The sequence below is a fragment of the Acinonyx jubatus genome, chromosome D1, assembly GCF_027475565.1.
Source record: "Acinonyx jubatus isolate Ajub_Pintada_27869175 chromosome D1, VMU_Ajub_asm_v1.0, whole genome shotgun sequence".
NCBI lineage: Eukaryota > Metazoa > Chordata > Mammalia > Carnivora > Felidae > Acinonyx > Acinonyx jubatus.
This window is the reverse complement of record NC_069390.1, coordinates 29388769-29409120: the sequence shown is the minus strand read 5'-3', so window position 1 is coordinate 29409120 and position 20352 is coordinate 29388769. Positions and strand designations below refer to the sequence as shown.

At 36.2% G+C, this 20352-nt stretch overlaps 2 protein-coding genes and 1 pseudogene across 5 annotated transcripts in view; all 3 read right to left on the bottom strand.

Annotated features, from left to right (window-relative positions):
• Positions 1 to 20352, bottom strand: part of DCDC1 (doublecortin domain containing 1) — a 486403-nt gene that overhangs the window by 400773 nt on the left and 65278 nt on the right. For all 4 annotated transcript variants that reach the window (XM_053203333.1, XM_053203334.1, XM_053203331.1 and 1 more), the window contains one exon: positions 1048 to 1141. In XM_053203333.1, coding sequence (XP_053059308.1) covers positions 1048 to 1141 — 94 coding nt within the window. The remainder of the gene's footprint in view (positions 1 to 1047; positions 1142 to 20352) is intronic.
• Positions 2594 to 3445, bottom strand: LOC106970270 (rRNA-processing protein FCF1 homolog; annotated as a pseudogene).
• Positions 13018 to 15361, bottom strand: LOC128311802 (chromobox protein homolog 1-like). Its single transcript, XM_053203348.1, has one exon. The coding sequence runs from the start codon at positions 14319 to 14321 to the stop codon at positions 13959 to 13961; it is 363 nt and encodes a 120-aa protein (XP_053059323.1). The 5' UTR covers positions 14322 to 15361; the 3' UTR covers positions 13018 to 13958.

The window sequence follows — 20352 nt, the reverse complement described above, 5'->3', positions numbered from 1 at the left end:
AGACATAGAATAAAATTGTTTTATTTTCTCATTGTTTTAAAGTTTATTTATTTATTTTTGAGAGAGAAAGAGAGAGCACATGTGGAGTAGGGGAGGGAGAAAGGGAGACACAGAATCCAAAGCAGGCTCCAGGCTCTGAGCTGTTAGCACAGAGCCTGATGCGAGGCTCGAACCCACGAACTGTGAGATTGTGACCTGAGCCAAAGTCAGATGCTTAACCAACTGAGCCACCGAGGCATCCCAATAAAATTGCTTTAGAACACATTTCATAACTTTTGAAAAACCTCTAGAAGTTAACCAAAACATTTAAAAATTTTATATCTGAGCAACAGTAGTATGATTTCTCATTTTTCTCCTTTGAGAGCTGTATACCATAGAAAGTATCTGTTAAGTTATGAAAATTTATCAATTGCTTTTGTTTATTAAATTATGACTTATGAAGGTTAAAACACTCATGATTTTTCTCAAATCTAAGCTTGAGTTGTGCTATAGGTTGAATGTTTGTGTCCCCCCAAAATTCAAATGTTGAAACCTAATGTGACGGTGTTTGGAGATAATTAGGTCATAAGGGTAGAGGCCTCATGAATGGAATTAGTATCCTTATACAAGAGACCCCACCAGGTACCCTTGCCCTTTCTACCGTATAAGGACACAATGAGAAGATAACAGCCTATGAATCAGTCAAGGGCCCCTCAACAGACAGTGAATCTGCCAGGGCCTTGATCTTGGTCTTCCCAGACTTCATAATTATAAGAAATAAATGTTTGTTGTTTAAGCCATTCAGCCTATGATATTTTTGTTATAACTGCTCAAATGGACCAACACAAGCTGAAATAAAAATTCTTCAAACCTTAATCCATTCCATAATTTCCTTTTGTATAGGAATAGTTCCCATGTTAAAACTAAACTTTTATTATATCCGTTTTCATATATATATGTTCATATATATATTCATATATATTTATATACATATATGTTTATATATATAGATTATGCAAATGTCTTTTGAAATGTGATCATAGAGCTTGTAAAATCTTTGTGACTTACCTTTTGAAATATCTTTAATTGTTCTGCCATACAAATCATAAAGATATCTGGCTGGTGAATTTAGGTTCATTCTCATTGTGCAAGTATCTAAAACCTACCAAGAGAGTGCAGAAAAAAACTATAAATAATTTATTACAATAAGCTCTGGCTAAATTGAATAAACATTGAAAGTCCTTTCTATACTAAATGGCTATACAAATCATATTATAAAATGAAATTTGATTATTTAGAAAATATTCCTAAAATATGATAAGAAAAAAAGCAGTTACAATTATTATATCATAATTTTACTTTAAAAACACACCAACTGGGGTACCTGGTGACTCTTGATCTCAGGGTTATGAGTTCAAGCCCCATGATGGGTTCAGAGCTTACTTAAAAAAAATAATAAATGAAATAAAAGTAAATAAAAAACAAATATTAATAAAAAAGAGAAAAGAGATGCAATAAATATTAAAAAGTGGTTACATACTAATAAATGCTAGAACTGAAGGAAAGTTTTATCTATTTTTTTTAGTTTTTAAAGTTTTATTTATTTAGAGAGACAGAGAAAGAGAGCATGAGCAGGGGAGGGGAAGAGAAAAGGGGACGGAGAGAATCCCAAGCAGGCTCCACACTGTCAGTGCAAAGCCCGAAGTGGAGTTCAAACTCATGAACCCTCAGATCATGACCTGAGCCAAAACCCCAATCGTATGCTTAACCAACTGAGCCACCCAGGTGCCCCAGGAAATTTTTATATCATTCTTGGTATTTTCTATATTTTTCATTAACTTACAATGTCAAGATGTTAGTTTTATTTCATTTTATTTTTAAATTATGTATCTGTTTTTGAGAGAGAGAGAGAGAGAGAATCCCAAGCAGGCTGTGTACTGACAGTGCAGAGCCTATGTGGGGCTTGATCTTATAAACTGTGAAATCATGATCTGAGCTGAAATCAAGAGTTGGACGCTTAACCAACTGAGCCACCCACATGCCCAGGAATGATATTACCTTTATATTGGTCTTAATCAATACAAATAAATGGAAAGATATACCATGTTCATGGATTGGAAGAATTAATATTGTTAAAATGTCCATATTACCCAAAGCAATCTATAGATTCAAGGCAATCCTTTTCAGAATACTAATAGTGTTTTGCATTGAACTAGAAAAAATAATTGTAAAATTTGTATGGAACCACAAAAGACCTGGAGTAGCCACAGCAATCTTGAGAAGGAGGAACAAAACTGGAAGTGTCATGCACCCAGATTTCAAACTATATATACCACAAAGCTATAACAACCAAAATAGTATGGCACTGACAGAACAAAAAAGACACATAGATCAATGACAGAATTGAGAACCTAGAAATAATCCCGCACTTATATGATCAATTTATGACACAGGAGGCAAGAATATACTATGGGGAGAAGACATTCTTTTCAATAAATAGTGTTGGGGAAACTGGATAGCTACATGCAAAAGAATGAAACAGGACCACTTTCTTATACTGCACACAAAAATAAACCCAAAATGGATCAAAGACCTAAATGTAAGACTTGAAGCCATAAAACTCTTTTTTTAATGTGTGCAATCATCTGATTTATAAAAAGATGCAACAAAATTCAAAATGATACAAAATATCAATTTCAAAACAACATCAAAAGTGAGTGTATTTAACCATACTCAGCTCATAACAGAGCAAATGGGTAAGAAGGAGAATAATTCATGTTATAGCGTATTGCTACATGAACTGGAAACAGAAAAAGTTGGTAAAGGAAGGCAGAGGATCTCTATCTTTAGAGTGTTAGAATTAGAACCAAGGGGCTCCATAATCATCTGGCATCTGCTCAATGTTGTACCTATGGTTAGAAATGTACATGATGGGAACTCCAGGGATCTTCCGGATCCTTCATTTAAGGTCCCGGTCAATGGTGGCCACAATGTAACATTTGTGCTGAGTTACTCTCTGTACTAAGCAGTCATCTGCATAGGTTCCTTTGTGTGTGCATGGTAATCATTCAAATCTTGGATCCTTGGCAATCCTTAGAGCCAACTTTTACCCCAATTTCTCAGTTTCAGCCATTACACACTCAGTTATACAAGTGATACACTTGGCATACAGACAGTCCATCATTGATTGTACTAAGTCAACTTTGGCTTTAATGGAAAAGTTGATAAAGTTGGTATCAACCAGGATGTGGTAAGGTGGGCCCAGCTGTGTGTTATATTGGAAGAATAAGCAGGAAGGATGTCGGGGGACTTCTCTTTCCCTGAGTGCACTGGGATCTTTCTTTTCTTTCTTTTTAGGTTTCAATCTATCCTTCTCTTTAAGCCTCTGATTTCGGAGACTAAGCATTCACTTCATGGTTGCATACTTTCTTGCTTTCTTTTGCTTCCCCATGTTCACGCTGCACTCTTGTTTCTTCATCCATAAAACTCTTAAAAGAAAACATTGTCAGTAACCGCTTGGACATCAACCTTAGCAAAATTTTTCTAGATATGTCTTCTCAGACGAGGGAAACAAAAGCAAAACAAACAAACAAAAATACTGTGACTACATCAAACTAAAAAGCTTTTGCACAGTGAAGGAAACTATCAACAAAACAAAAAGGCAGCCTACAGAATGGGAAAAGATCTCTGTAAATGATGTACTGAATAATGGCCTAACATCCAAACTATATAAAGATTCATACAGGGGATACTAAAAAAACCTGAAGGGTCAAAGAGGTTGTTGCCTGCTTTCTCCTCTAGGATTGATGGTTTCCTGTCTTACGTTTAGGTCTTTCATCCATTTTGAGTTTGTTTTTGTGTATGGTATAAGAAAGTGGTCCAGGCTCATTCTTCTGTATGTTGCTGTCCAGTTTTACCAAAGAGACCGTCTTTTTTGCATTGGATATTCTTTCCTGCTTTGTCAAAGATTAGTTGGCTATACATATGTGGGTCCATTTCTGGGTTCTCTATTCTGTACCACTGACCTCTGTGTCTGTTTTTGTGCCAGTACCAAACTGTCTTGATGATTACAGCTTTATAATACAGCTTGAAGTCCAGAATTGTGATGCCTCCAGCTTTGGTTTTCTTTTTCTGAATTGCTTTGGCTATTCAGGGTCTTTTCTGGTGCCATACAAATTTTAGGATTGTTTGCCCTGTAGCCCTGTGAAGAATGCTGGTGTTATTCTGATAGGGATTACTATACTTACTTTAAAATTGGGGCCTGTAATCCTAGTCTTAGCTCAATCAACTCAATTTCTTTGTGACAACAAACATATTTAAACAGCTTAATGTGTATATAGGGACAAAGCTGTACTCTCCTTTCAGTCTGGAGAACAACTTTCAAACATTGTGACTGATTTGGTTTATCTAGTTGCTATATCAAGTGATGTGTGTTGCATTTAAAAGGCAAATATCTAATTGACAAATTTAATTTGACAAATTGGCCATTGCCGTATTACATCAGAGGTTCTCAGTCTTTATACTACCTCTATACATGACCAATAATGTTCTCATGAGCCACATACTGCCATGGGCATTCACAGGATTGTGTGTCTTTCTTCCATACTAGCTGTAATCCAGAGTTTGGGGCAATTCTTCAGAAACTGTATTACTGATCTTTTTCTCAAAATCAAGAAGGAATATCTGTTTATGATTAAGAATGATGTTACAGGAATAATCTTGAACCCTGTAATCTATGAAGGAAATATTTACAATATCAGTGCTTTACCTAGGTTAAATAATTACAACATACTTGCAATGTATTTCACAGGTGACTATAAACTCTGTCATGTGGAGCAAATTCACTGACCACCAATCTCCCCACCTGGAGGGTGTCGGTTCATGGATTCAATACCTGACCAATGCCCTATGTCCTCATAAGTCAGACAAAATATTCCTTTGGAATATCTAATTTGGAAGAGCCCAGTGGCTGGGTCTGGTCCTTGCCACCCCATAAAATAAGGTAATAATGCTGGTGACTCTAAATGTTACTCTTCCTGCTTTCCTTCCCACTCTCTTGGGCCAATTTCTGTAGTGATTACTACACACAAGTTCACCTAGGACTCCTATCCATGGATTGAAACCTTTACTAAAGATGCTTATAAAGTAATGTTCAGAAAAGAAGAGAGAAGTTATCAGAAGAAAGTGAACTTTAGACAGAAAAGAGAGTGGAACATACTGACTGACATTGGCATGGGATCCACCCCTGTGTTTTTAAAAACACTTTATGAATACAGTTCGTCTCTAGCAAAATTCTCCTAATGGTCACTTTATTCCATGTGACTTTGTGCCCAAAGATTATTCTTTTACCACCACCACCCTCATTGACAGAAATATTAACGGGATATAATTCAGTACACATTCTTCCTTAGCCAATCATCTCTGAGTACTACTAAGAATCTACAGTTGGTCCCATAGAGCTTCCTCCTTTGGCTCCCTATATTCTTGATCTTTCCATTCTTTATGTTTAGTTCTCGGTTTCTTAATATTACAAATCTATTATTTAAAAGTTCAATGAAGCCCTTTGGTACAAATTATATTCCCCAGTTACTTACTAGTGAAGGTTCAATATCTAAATACCCTTGTCCAAAGTTATAATTTACTAATTAAACTAAGTAAAATGTGAACTATTTAAAGCTAGTCCCATTTACTTCAACTAAAATTTCAATGATTTTCAAAATTATTTCAAATATTGCCGTCTTTGTGTTTTAAAAAAACAGCCAAGTGAAATTACACAGCTTCCTAACTCAAAGATCCCTCTTTTCATTGTGCCCAAACATCAGTAAAATGTTTGGGCAAGCCAAATTTTAAGAGTTAAGTGAGTATAAAAACCAGCATTAGAAAATCAGATACTAGTAATTAATAACGCATCAGCAACGCTGTCATTCTCTCATATTTTCTGTATAAAAGATCCTTGCAGTGTTTAAGCAATGCCAACCTTCAGTAATCACTTTCTCAGAGTAACTTATCAGTGGTATGAATTAGTATCAATATAAATTTCTGTCAAAAAGCCTGAAATGAAGCCTCTACTTGTAAGGTCATTCTTATAATTCACAACTGAAAATATTTAACAGTGTCATCTTACTGTACTATTAAGGTTAATTAAAATACCATTTCCATTCATTTGTACCTGTTAAGCTTGTTAAAATATTATTTTTATAAATTCACATTTTGTTAATTTCTTACAGCATAGGTTGTAGAGAACACTTCAGATACTGAAATTTAAAACCATCATGCTGTAAAACCAGACTCTTCTTAATAAACAGCTGAGAAGAGATTTTTTTAGTGTAATCTGTTTATAGTTCTGGGAGTTACCTCCACCCATGGGCATATCCGGTCCCAAGTTTGCAACTTCTGGAATGGCCACCAGGGAGGTGGTGCGTTTACACAGTCTACAGCCTCTGGGTTTGGCTCACTACTACCCCAGTCCAGGTGAGAGAGCTCAACATTATCCCTGGCTGAGTGAGTCAAATCAACAATGTAGACATGTTTTATGTGTAAACATTCAGAAGTAAAAGCCCTGATTTCTACTTGCCCACAAACTCTTTTTCAGCAAGCGTCAGCAGCCTGTACACCATGGGCTAATTCGAGCCATGGCCTATTTCTGTATGGCCTATGGGCTAAGAATAATTTGTATAAATTTAAAATTTTTTACATGTTTATTTATTTGTTTATTTATTTATTTATTGAGAGAGAGAGAGAGAGAGAGAGAGAGAGACTGTGCACATATGGGGGGGGGGGGGCAGGCAGAGGGAGAGAGAGAAAATCCCAAGCAGGCTCCCAACTGCCAGCACAGACCCCAATGCAGGGCTCAATCCCACAAACTGAGAGACCATGAACTCAGAGATCATGACCTGAGCCGAAATCAAGAGCCAGAAACTCAACCGACGGAGCCACCCAGGCACCCCTGTACAATTTTAAATGTTAAAAGAAATCACAAGAATAGTATTTTGTCACATTAAAATTAAAATTTCAGTGTCCATAAATAAAGTCTTGGAAAACAGCCACACTCTTTATTTACATATTTTATGGATGCTTTCACACTACAGCAAGATGGTCTTTGCATTGTGCAATCTGAAAATGCTTCCCCTCAGCAACAAAATCAACTCGGCCCTCAGGCTCTTTTAAAAGAAACCAGGCTGTCCCCCTGAGTTCATTAATTTTCTCAGAGTCCTCTCAAGTGCTGGGATTTTACTCTCTCATATCACAATCTCAAAGTGGTGGGAGTGGATGGGAAGGTGGGAAGTGGTGTTACTTACAATGCTATTTCAAGATTTCTTCCCAACTCATTTACTGAACAAACAAAACAGCCTGACCTTCAAGTGACCATCTTCCTTCGCTCCAGTCATTCTTCCTCATTCATGGATAAAAATCCTAACCCTGGCTGATGCTTACTATCTACTTGTGGTGCACATACCAAGAATCTTGGTGCTCCTGGAGAAATCACACAAATGATCTTATCAGCATTAGTATTCTTCATACTCAGCAAAATCCATGGCCCCTCAATGCTGCCTAGTCACTTCTATTTCATTTGCTTGGTCAACTCTCTCTTATACTTACCATAATGAATATTTCAAACCATCTTTGCTCAGCTGTCTCCACCGGGCCTCTTCTCCCCTACTTCCCTCTTTACTTTTGACCTTATATCAGAGAGAAAATTGAAGCCTTATCCTCTTGCTACTAAAACTAAAAGCTTGGGGCGCCTGGGTGGCTCAGTCGGTTAAGTGTCCGACTTCAGCTCAGGTCATGATCTCCCTGTTTGCAGGTTCGGGCCCTGCGTCAGGCTCTGTGCTGACAGGTCAGAGCCTGGAGCCTGTTTCAGATTCTGTGTCTCCCTCTCTCTGACCCTCCCCCGTTCATGCTCTGTTCTCTCTGTCTCAAAAATAAGTAAACGTTAAAAAAATTTTTTTTTTAAAATAAATAAAAATAAAACTAAAAGCTTACCTATTTTACACATATCCCCTCCTTTTCCCTCTAGTTGTAAGAGTCCCTGTTCCTATCTAACACCAATATTCCACCTATGCTTTTAGTTATGTTTGCTCTCAACTTTTAAAGCAGTATATATTACCTATCATTTCTTCTCTTTCATATGTATTCAACTATTCCTTCTCAATGAGATTTTTCCTACTGGTACTTAAACATGATCAAGGCTTTCCTATCTTAGAAGTTAAATCTTCCCTTACCCCCACATCTCCCACCAGCTACTCCTTCCTTTCACAGGTAAGTCTCTAAAAGATTTGCCCAAGCTTCTGTTTCCATTTCCTTTTTCCCACTCGTTCTGAGGCCACTACAGTCTGACTGTCTGTGTTATTTTACTGAAATCACTCTCACAAAGATTACCAATGACTACCATGTTGACAAATCCAAAGAACATTTTCTTAATTGTCATTTGTTTTTATTTTTCAATAGTGTTTGACTGTTTCCTCTTTCTCTCAACTCTTTTTACCTTTGAATTCTGAAATATGATAATCTACTAAGTTTTGTCCTCCTTTTTCTTCTTCTTCATAGGTTCATCCTCCTGTATTCATTCACTGCAGTTCTTCAAGATCAGTCCTAGCCTTCTTCCTGCCTCACTCGAAATTAGCTTTTCAGGCAATCTAACCAATGCCCCAATGTTTTATTTTCCATCTGTTTCCTGACAATATAGGTATTTCCCATCTATTTCCATCTATGATGATATTTTCCATCTATTTCCTGTCACCAGGACTCTAGCAATATAGTTAGCTAATAGTTGCCCTGCATCTACCTGGCCCACCCAATCTGTTTTCCACAACACCAAAGTAATTTATTAAAAAATGTAAATCTGGTTACCTTCTTTTCTGCTCCTAACTAAAACCACTTACATGAATTCTCACTGTTCTTTGAGGGAAAAATCTGTAACCTTTCCTGCAAGGACAGGTCATATGTTAAACTTTTAATTTATGGGATTCATCCTGCTCACCCTACAATAGTCTTTTGATATACTGTGCTCTCTGCTTGAAAAGGTTACCATACTCAATATCCTCTGTATGTACCCAGATAAATTCTGCTTATCTCTTCTCAGATGACTTCCTTATGCCACCTACTCCATATTCAGTAATGAGGCTTTTAGGGGTGCCTGGCTGGCTCAGTCAGTAGACCATGTGACTCTTGATCTTGCGATTTTAAGTTTGAGCCCCACATTGGATGTAGAGATTACTTAAAACTAAAATCTTTATAAAAAATAAAGGAATAATGTGACCTTTATACAAATGGCTTTTGCCACCACTATACTGCAAGCTATATGAGGAGGCACCTGGGTGGCTCAGTCAGTTTAAGCATCCGACCCTTGATATTGGCTCAGGTCATGATCTAATGGTCATCAGATAGAGCCCTGGGTCAGCTCCACACTGAGAGTGGAGCCTGCTTGGGATTCTCTTTCAGTCTCTTTCCCACTCATACATGTGCTCTCTTTTTCTCCAAATAAATAAACATTAAAATAAATAAAAGCTCCATGAGAACATACCTATGGCTGGTTTTACTCACCATTAGATCCAGGTACTTGGCCTTCATTAGTAGTCATAAAAATATTGTGAATTAACAAATTAATGGAAGTTAATACACATTATGTCTAATTTACACTCATTTCATCATGAATTTTATATTGTTAACAGTCTGTTAAATTTAGCAAATAAAATTTCTGACAAATTATGCTATAACTAAAGAATGTGTAATTCTAGAAAAGGAAATTTCCAAATAATTCCATTTCTTTTTACTACCAGAGCACAAACCTTATACTGACCTTAGGATATAAATAAGAAAATGTCTTCACATTTGTACAAATTCTGTTAGTTGTCCCATCCTCAGTGTCCTGATTTTATTTAGAGGTTCATTTTTACCCCTTTGGACTCAAAGAAGACTACACTTATCTTGATCGATCTAGGTCAATCATGGCAGTCCCATGTCTCCTGTCAGTTTAGGAGTATTGCCATTGTAGTTCTGCCAATGAGAAATAAGGAAGCATTTCTGGGAAAGGCTTCATCATTCATAGGGAAGAGATAGTCCTTTTCTGCCACTGGCAGAAAATCCAGAAAGAGCATAAAATCCAGAAAATTAAAAATAATTTAACTGGAATCCTATCATGCTATGCTTGAAACTGCCCTAACTCTTGATTTTTTGATTTGTTTTTTGCTTTAGTCTGTTTAAATTAGGATTCTCTGTCATTTGCAGCTAAAGTCAGCCTAAATAATATATAAAAAATTTTTTGGCCCAGGTTCCTCAAATGAGGAACATTGTTTCAGCTAACTCAGTATTTGTATAGCAAATAGATTACAACAGTGCTCACTATATAAAGCTAAAAAGCAAATCATTTAATTAAGAACGCAGAGAAGAATTTTAAAAGAAATTTAGCAAGCTGAAAACTGTGAAAATAATGGATAATTATGAATATAATTCATTGAATTACTAAAAGTGTTTCGCCTTTGGCAATTAATTATACTTGTTCAGTAGAAGAGAATACAATTTATCATGAATATTTTGAGAAAGGGAATCTGTTTTTACAGATTCTTTTTTTTTTTTTTTTTTTGGTAACTGAAAGACTGCCAAATACATTGTGAATTTTCAAAGAATTAAAATGTAATAAAATGTACTTAGCATAACTCTCTGCTAAGACCAACATTTTATAATGATTTAGAATAAAATATATGATCATTATTTCAACCTGAAGATGCCAGGAGATTGGGCTGAATTTGTAACCATCTTACTAAATAGCTTAAAGGTAATTTTCTGAATAAATTCTGGAAATAAATTTACTGGTTTGTTACTTGTCTTATTCTCATAAGAGTGGGTGATAGAATGCATGACAAATCTATTTGCTCTTACTAGTAATGAACATCACTATGACTTGTAAAAGCAATTATTTCTGGTGAATTTGAAATGTAGGTGTTCTGGCATTTTATTATCAAAATGTGAATGAGAAATAGATAACCAGAGGAGATTTTCCAAGTAATCGTTTAATATATACTCTTTAGATATTCTATCCTTAATCTCTTCTTAAAATAATTAAATAGCCCAGATTACTTTAAAATGTTTATAATGCTAAGTATACCATTACCTGTTTTTTATTTATTTACTATCATTTTTAAAGATTTTTAAATTTTTTTTATTAAATTTTTTAATGTTTATTATTTTTGAGAGACAGAGACCCACATGGGGTTCGAACTCATAAACTGGGAGATCACCATCTGAGCCGAAGTTGGACGCTTAACCAACTGAGACACCCAGGTGCCCCTAAAGATGTTTTTTTATTTTTAAATAATCTCTACACCCAACATGGGGCTCAAACTTACAACACTGAGATCAAGAGTCACCTGGTCCACTGACTGAGCCAGCCAGGCTCTTGTTATTTGCTTTTTAAACCTACTATTTTTTTTAAAGCGTATTTAAAATTGAGAGAGAGAGACAGAACACAGGTGGGGAGGGGCAGAGAGAGAAGGAGACACAATACGAAGCAGGCGTCAGGCTCTGAACTGTCAGCACAGAACCCGATGCAGGGGCTCGAACCCATGAACCATGAGATCATGACCTGAGTCACCCAGGTGCCCCTAAATCTACTATTTTGATGCATAATACATAGCCAGTCGGGCACCCTTGTTATTTGCTTTTTAAATATACTATTTTGACGTGTAATTTACATGAAATAAATTGTACCTATTTTAAGTGTACAGTTCAATGCAGGTAGAAAAAAATATATCTGTATAATCACCACTACAATCAAAATATAGAATACTTCCTTTACTCTCCAAAATTCCTCATGATTTTTCCCAATCACAATTCAGTACCCTTTGTCCCAGGAAACCACTGATCCCTGTCTGTCAGTAGAGAATAGGGGTTTTTCTACAATTTCACACAAATGAAATCATATAGCAAGTATTATTTTGTATCTGGCTTCTTTCACTTACCACAATATTTGCTCCTTATTATTGCTGAACAATATTCTTTGGTATGGATATATCACAATTTTTTCACACACTCATTTATTTTTTATTTGTTTTTTTAAGAATTGTAATTCTATAGTTTTATTAAGACAAAAACTGACAATGTGGTATGAAGTTATATTAAAGTTTTCACAGAAATTTAACACATGCCTAAAAAGATTTTACAATGGAAATTCTTGGGATGCCTGGGTGGCTTGGTCAGTTAGGCGTCTGACTCTCGATTTCCGTTCAGGTCATAACCTTCGGGTTCATGGGTTTGAGCCATGGGTTGGGCTCTGCGCTGACAATGTGAGGCCTGCTTGAGATTCTCTCTCCCTCTCTCTCTGTCCCTCCTCTGTGTGCATGCACACACACATCTTCTCTCAAAATAAATAAAGTTTAAAAACAAGATTTCACAGTGGAGTTCTAGATGCAGGTCTAGGCGATGTGGAGAACTGATGGATCTCATGATTGAAGACAGCATTTTGGGTATTAATTATTAGAATAAAAAAAATTGGTTTTGTTTTGTGTTTCGAAGTGAACCACTGCCCCTGGTACATGCTACACTGTAAAAATGCAGAGTTAACACTATTGGGAAGAAGGTTGTGGATTGTGGAGACAGATGTACTTTGGAGATCTACAATATCTTTTGCTCTCATTCTGCAAGTTTTATCCTTCATGGAAGGCCCTTTGCCTTTCTCAGAAAAGTACAGAATAGGCTGCCTTGCAACATTTCTCCCCTTTCCCGTCCTGGGATGGGTGTGCAAGCTACACAGCATGGAAAGGCTTTAAAGCACTTGGGATGCTGTAGGGGCAGTATGAAAGTTTAATCTTCTCCTGAGACCAGGGCTTTTGAAATCATTCAATTCTTCAAGTGATCTGATGAACTTGTACTGTCAGTGACTGAATCCTGTTGATTTCAGAAGTCAAAGTTCAAATAACAGGCCCCAAGAAGTTTCCAACCTTGGAGCATGGGACCTTGTCTTTCCCTACTCTTCCACCTTCTATAGCACCGTCTTCCCCTCTCCAAATTCTTCAGCCAGTGGCTTGGATTGACAAACTGATGTTTAACATTTCATAATTGGAAAAGAAAGGGTTTCTTATCAATTTCAAAAATTTGCACCCCTAAGACAGAACGATCTGCCTATGTATATGCTCCAATAAGACTTTCCCTCCTCAACCAATTTCCATTCCCCAAATGGCAGCTTTGGTAATTTATTAACTGGTTTAGTACTTTGTTGGGAACAGCATTAAGCTCAAGAAGGGAATACCTTGGCTTATAAATTTCCAGCATTCACAGCTTTTAAACAGTTTCTCATAGTCCTCATTTAGGTTGCCAATGACATTTTTGAAAAGATAAAATATTCTGGACACAGAACCAAATCACTGCTGGTTTATTCTTTTCATTGTTTTACCATTTCCCCAGTCAGATCTCAAATTTTAACAAAAAAAATCCTACCCATCTCTGTTCCTTCCCAACCCCAAATAATACACTAGTAACAGCCCCAAATAATACACTAGTAACAGCCAAAAACTATACATATGCTACACTGTAAAAATGCAGAGTTAACAGTATTGGGAAGAAGGTTGTGGATTGTGGAGATAGATGTACTTTGGAGATCTACCCTATCTTTTGCTCTCCCACACACCCACTCTGTAAGCTTTGTTCTTCATGGAAGGCCCTTTGCCTTTCTCAGAAAAGTACATAATGGGCTGCCTTGCAACATTTCTCCCCCTTTCCCTTCCTGGGATGGGTGTGCAAACTACACAGCATGGAAAGGCTTTAAAGCACTTGGGCTGCTGTAGGGCACAGAAAATGGTACTACTGACTCTACAAAGGACGTCTTCTCAAACCAACTCTGGTGCCAAGACCAGTATAACTCCTTCCCTTCTAACTTGAAACCCACAGTCAGACGTGACAGGAGCACTAGTACTCAGGAGAGTTAATTCTTGTCATCTTTTTGGTAATTGTTCTCTGACAGGTAAGAATGCCACATCAGCCTTTCCTCATTGAAGGATATGACCACCTGGTGGGCACTTGATATTGGCTTCCTTGGCAGGGACTAGGTCAGCCTCAGCAGCATTTTTCCATTTCATCAGGAACATGAGTTCTCCACGAGTCTGTAGATCTAATAATCTGTGGCTTTTCTGACTCTTCTTTTTCTTTGGTTTGCTCTCCTCTCCCTTATCTTCAGAATCAGAGTCAGCTTTGAGCTTGCCTCCCTCTGGTTTATCTGTCTCAAGTGCTGTTTTCTGTGACTGTAGAAACTTGGCAATGAGATCACGGCAATCCAGGCTCTCTTCTGGCTCCCACATGTTACCTGAAAACTCCTTCCACTTTAGAAGATACTTCACTTCGCCCTTTGTCATTCAACCGTCAAGAACTTTTTCCACCACATATTTCTCTTCCCCCTCATCCAGCACCTCCTCTATTTTTTTATTGTTTTATTTCTTCTCCATAGTGCCCACCAGCTTTCTGATCTAAAGAGTGATGCTGCTCAGAACAGCACACAAGAGCCGGGAAGGAATTGGTGCGATAGCACATCATGTCAGGCAGGCAGAGTGGGGTGGAGGGAGTGGTGCCCAGAAAAGCAACAAGACCATGGCTGCAGTGGAGCCCCTCCCTGAAGCGGTGTACGACAGGCCCCAGCCAACAGGCAAAAGACTGTCCAATCATTTGTTGATGGACTTCTCCATAGTTTCTAGCTGGGGCTTTTATGAATAAAGCTACACTGAACATTCACCAGAAGTCTTTGCGTTGATAAACATTATTTCTACTAGGTAAATATCTAGAAAGGGGATTGCTAGATTGTGTGGTAAGTATATGTTTAACTTTATGAGAAATTGCCAAACTGGCTTGCAAAGTGGCTATATCATTTTGCATTCTCATTTGCTATTATGTGAGACTTTCAGTTACTCCACATACTCACCAACACTTAGTATTATTACCAGTCTTTTCAAAATTTTAGCCATTCTAATGTGTGCATAGTGGAACCTAATTCTGCATTTAATTTGTATTTCTTTGATGACTACTATTGAACATCTTTTCATGTTCTTATGGTTGATTGCTATGGGTTTTTTTTTTCAGTAAAGTGTATTTTTTTAATTGTGTTGTTGGTCTTCTATTGAGTTGTCAGAGATCTTGATATATTATGAATACAAATTTTGTTCTGTTTTTGTCAGATGTGTGTTTTCTGATTATTTTCTCCCAATCCCTGGCTAGACTTTTTATTAATGTTGTCTTTTGAAGAGAAGTTTTCTTTTTTTGTGTGTTTGTTTGGATAAGGCACATTTCATCTTTTTTATTTTTTAGTTCATATGTTTTTAGTCCCATCTAAGAAGTCTTTGCCTACCCTCAAATTGTGAGGATTTCCTCCTAGAACTGTTAGTTTTAATTTTGATGATTAGATCTCTGATCAATATTTAAATTAAGTTTTGTGATAGTATGAGGTATGGATCAAGATAATTTTTAACACAGATAACTAATTTTCAGCAATATTTGTTAAAAAGACGTCTTTTCAAAAAAAAAAAAAGACTGTCTTTTCCCTAATGAATTATCAAAAATAATTTGCCTCTATGTGTGGGTCCGTTTCCTTCCATTGCTTTTTATGTGTATCCTTATCCGTATCCAAAAGCATTATATCTTTGTTTTTCAATGTTTATTTAGTTTTGAGAGAGCAAAAGTGGGGGAGGGAAAATGAGATGGGGACAGAGGATCTGAAGCAGGCTCTGCTTTGACAGCAGAGAGCCCTATGTGGGGTTGAACTCATACACTGCAAGATCATGACCTAAGCCAAAGTCGGACACTCAATCGACTGAGCCACCCAGATGCCCCGCCAAAGTCATTATATCTTGATTACTTTATAATAAATGCTAAAGTCAAGTAGTATAATTCTTCTAAATTTGACTATTCTAATTCCTTTGCATCTCCTGGGCTTTCATTGAGCTTCTTAGATCTGTGTTTGACATTTTTCAGGAACTCAGAAAAAATTCTGGCCGTTATTTCTTCAAATATATTCTCCTTCCCCCAGTCTTTCTAAGGCTCCAATTATATATCTATAAGACTGCTTGATATTAACCCACAAATTACTGACACTGTCCTTTTTTCAGTCTTTTCCTTTTCCTTCTCTATAGTAGACTTAGTTTGCACAGTTTTCATTACACTGTCATGAAGTTCACTGATATTTTCTTCTCGAATGTCTAATCTGGTGTAAAACCCATCCAGTGGGTTTTTTTTTCCATTTAAGATATTCTAGAACTTCCATTGATTCTATTTTTAGTTTCCATTTCTCTTCATATTATATTCATATTTTTCTTTAATTCCTTGACATATTTATACTAGCTTTTGGGATGTCCTTTACTATTAACTCTGGGGAGTCTATTTCTATTGATTGACTCTTCTCCTGGATAATGATTACCTTTTCAGGGATCTTTGTGAATTTTCCATATGTTCAACAAAATCTCTCTCCTCTGACAGATCAAAACACAATTGTATCCCCACCCTGTGCATACTTCCATAGTTATTTCCTTTTCACATCCCCATTAGTTGTTTTTTCCCTAGTAGTTAGTTGTTTATGCCAAACCTTGTAGAGTTCACTTCGTACATAAACAACTTAATACCTAGTCAAAGACACAAAGGGACCCATAGGGACTATTACCTAAATAGCTCCCTCATTTATGGCATTTCAGGGAAAATTCCTGATATTTCTACCTCTTACAACTTTCTTGTCTTGCTCCTCAGCTTGGGGAGAATACTGTGTTTTCTTGGATTATCTTTCCCTATACCACAGGTCCAAAAAATACCTCCAGGTATAAAGATGGGGTCAATTGTAGGACTCACTTCAACTTTTCTTCTCTCAATCTTGACTCCTCATTATCTCATGTCTAAAAATTATTGTTTCATATATTTTGTCCAATTCAAGTTGTTTAAAATTGGATGGCTAGTCTGATACTAGTTATTCTGTTATGATTACAAACAGATGTTTCATGTTATTTTCATGGTTATGTTAACTCATCTTTAAGTGAGGACACACAGGAATTAAAATGTAATAAAAACAATATTTGTGGCATTTCCCCATAACGAAAAAAATACTGTTCTAGAACTCAGAAAATGGGCTCCAGTCCTAGCTATTCCAGCTGATCCACTTTGGATAGGACAGACAACTGTTCTAAGTCTCAGTTTTCTGAGTTGCTTAATTAGATTATCTCATAAAATCTGTGACCTTAATGTCCAGAAATTAGATAAAGTTCACCAAAGGTACTTTAACGGGAAGATATGTATAGAAGATAATCTAATAAATCTTTGTATGTAAACTCATTTAACAAATCCTCTGATTTAATCATTACTGTTATATGTGCTTGCCAATTAAAGTGTATTAAAATATAAAATGTAAATATAAAAACTATGAGGTAATTTTAATAGATTAATAAAAATAAATTTTACCTTTTCAGATTTTTAAAAAGATTTTTTTTTAATTGAAGTAAGCTCTACACCCAATGTGGGGTTCAAACTCACAACCCCAAGATCATAAGTCACATGCTCTTCTGACTGAGCCGGCCAGGTGCCCCATCTTTTCAGATTTAATATTATGTTTATGTCTTAACTGTTTAGGGGAGTTAAAGCATAATGTTAAGGATTATCTGTCCTTAAGTGTCATCTGTAAAGTAAATCTGTAAACTGAAAATTCTGTTTTGCTTTTATTTTAGCTGAGGAAGTTCACATCCCATCACCCCACTTACGATTTTATTCAAGAAAAAAAGATTATCACTACAAAATAATTATTTATAATATTCTAAAATAATCCAATTGTATAACCAAAAAATTGACGACAAATAGAACAAAATTGGCTATCCACACCTCCAAAATGAACTATAGCAAATTCCATATTTTAAAAACTCTGTTTCATATTTTAAAATCTAGTATTAATACCCAGTATGAACACTAGACTAAGTTTTAAAACAATAATAGTATCAACGGGCTTTTCCTCATCCATCATAAAAAGCTCTTTAAAGAATTTCCAATATACTAATTATGCATGACTTCCCTTGTCGGAATCCATGGTAAGCATCCTTAATCAAATTTTGTTACTCCAGGTGCTCCCTTACAAATCTCTTAAAATGTTCTCTAAATTTCTTTACTCACACTATTGGAAAATCCCTGCTCTGTTACTGATTTGTGTGTGAACATTCCATAATAATGCTATTATGTTGTATTTTTTTCAATTAAATCATACAATTAAGTTCATTAAACTGGAACATTTTCTTAAAGTCTTATTTTGTTTGTTTGTTTGTTTAGGCTTACTGAGTTATTTTTCCAATTAACACATGTAAGCATCATAAAAGTCTGGATTTTCCTGATTTAAGGGCATCTGATAAAGTCCATTATTTATTTATAACTTGATAGTCATATATGAAATATTCTCTCAATATTTATGTCGTTTTTTGGTAGTAACAAGGAAAAATCACAAAAATGAATTATGTTTACATACAAATGTTAAGGGAATACTAATTTTTTCTAAGTCAGAGTTGCCACACACACTACTCCCTTCCTGCTAACTTGCAGAATTTTTCCTCTTCCGGATTTCTTAACTCCCTGCACTAGTTTTAATCCAGCAACCAGTGATCTAATTTCACATAACCTGTTTTCTCTGTCATACAAATTATTTTCCTTCTCTTAAACCACATGAGAAGTATAGGAAAACAAACAGAGAATCTATTAAGATTTCCATTAATTGGTAAGTTTGAAGTTTTAGAATACTAGAACAGGAGTTCTCAAACTTAGTGGGGTTAGGAATCATTTGGAGATATTTGTTGAAATTCAGATTCCCAGACCCCACACTCAAGAGATTCTGAATTTAATAGGCTTGGAATGGGGGACACCAGTTTGAGTTTTTAACACATAGTCTAGATAATTCGGATGCAGGTGTTCTGTGTAGCACACTTTGATAAACACTGCAGGCCCTGTGTCTGCCATAAGTATCTGATGTCTCCATCTGGAATATGTATATAATAAACTAAATGAAGGTAGAGAAAGATGCAAAAGTAGGAAAGAGGGATCCAACAGAGGAGAGGTGGAAAGATAATGCCCAGGTTGAAGGTGAAGAAAGATCCCAGGGTATAGGTTATAGAGAACAATCAATTCAAACTGGACTGACCGAGGGATTAGGACACTTTTTCATTCTTTCATTCACTCATTATCTTTTTCACTGTCTTCTCCACCATTGCAATCTCATACCGTTTATGACAGTACATAGAAAACCAAGCAAAAAAACAAATAAAAAACTATTAGCTGGGAATAAAAAATATAAAGAAATTTGAAATCTATAAAGATTTCTCAAAGGAGATGATACCCTAGATAATAAAATAATTGACACAGTTAATACCACTTCTCTGACAATGAATCTAAGAGATAACTGAGGGAAAATAAAACTTATCCACCACAATGTTAACTTTAAAAAGTTATGTATCTGCAGACTTCAAGCTGTATTACAAAGCTATAATCATCAAGACAATATGGAACTGGCAAAAAAACAGACACTCAGATCAATGGAACAGAATACAGAACCCAGAAATGGACCCAGAAATGTATGGCCAACTAATCTTTGACAAAGGAGGAAAGAATATCCAATGGAATAAAGACAGTCTCTTCAGCAAGTGGTGCTGGGAAAACTGGACAGCGACATGCAGAAGAATAAACCCAGGCTACTTTCTTGCACCATACACAAAAATAAACTCAAAATGGATGAAAGACCTAAATGTAAGACAGGAAGCCATCAAAATCCTCAAGGAGAAAGCAGGCAAAAACCTCTTTGATCTTGGCCACAGCAACTTCTTACTCAACACCTCTCCAGAGGCAAGGGAAACAAAAACAAAAATGAACTATTGGGACCTCATCAAAATAAAAAGCTTCTGCACAATGAAGGAAACAATCAGCAAAACCAAAAGGCAACTGATGGAATGGGAGAAGATATTTGCAAACGACATATCAGATAAAGGGTTAGTATCCAAAATCTATAAAGAACTTATCAAACTTAACACCCAAAAATCAAATAATCCAGTGAAGAAATGGGCAAAAGACATGAATAGACACTTCTCCAAAGAAGACATCCAGATGGCCAACCGACACATGAAAAAAGGCTCAACATCACTCATCATCAGGGAAATACAAATCAAAACCACAATGAGATACCACCTCACACCTGTCAGAATGGCTAACATGAACAACTCAGGCAACAACAGATATTGGTGAGGATGTGGAGAAAGAGGAACCCTTTTGTACTGCTGGTGGGAATGCAAACTGGTGCAGTCACTCTGGAAAACAGTATGGAGGTTCCTCAAAAAACTAAAAATAGAACTACCCTATGACCAACAATTGCACTACTAGGTATTTATCCAAGGAATA

What these genes read in the sequence shown, in the direction of transcription:
- LOC128311802 (XM_053203348.1), bottom strand. Translation starts at nt 14,321, where the DNA reads ATGACAAAGGGCGAAGTGAAGTATCTTCTAAAGTGGAAGGAGTTTTCA.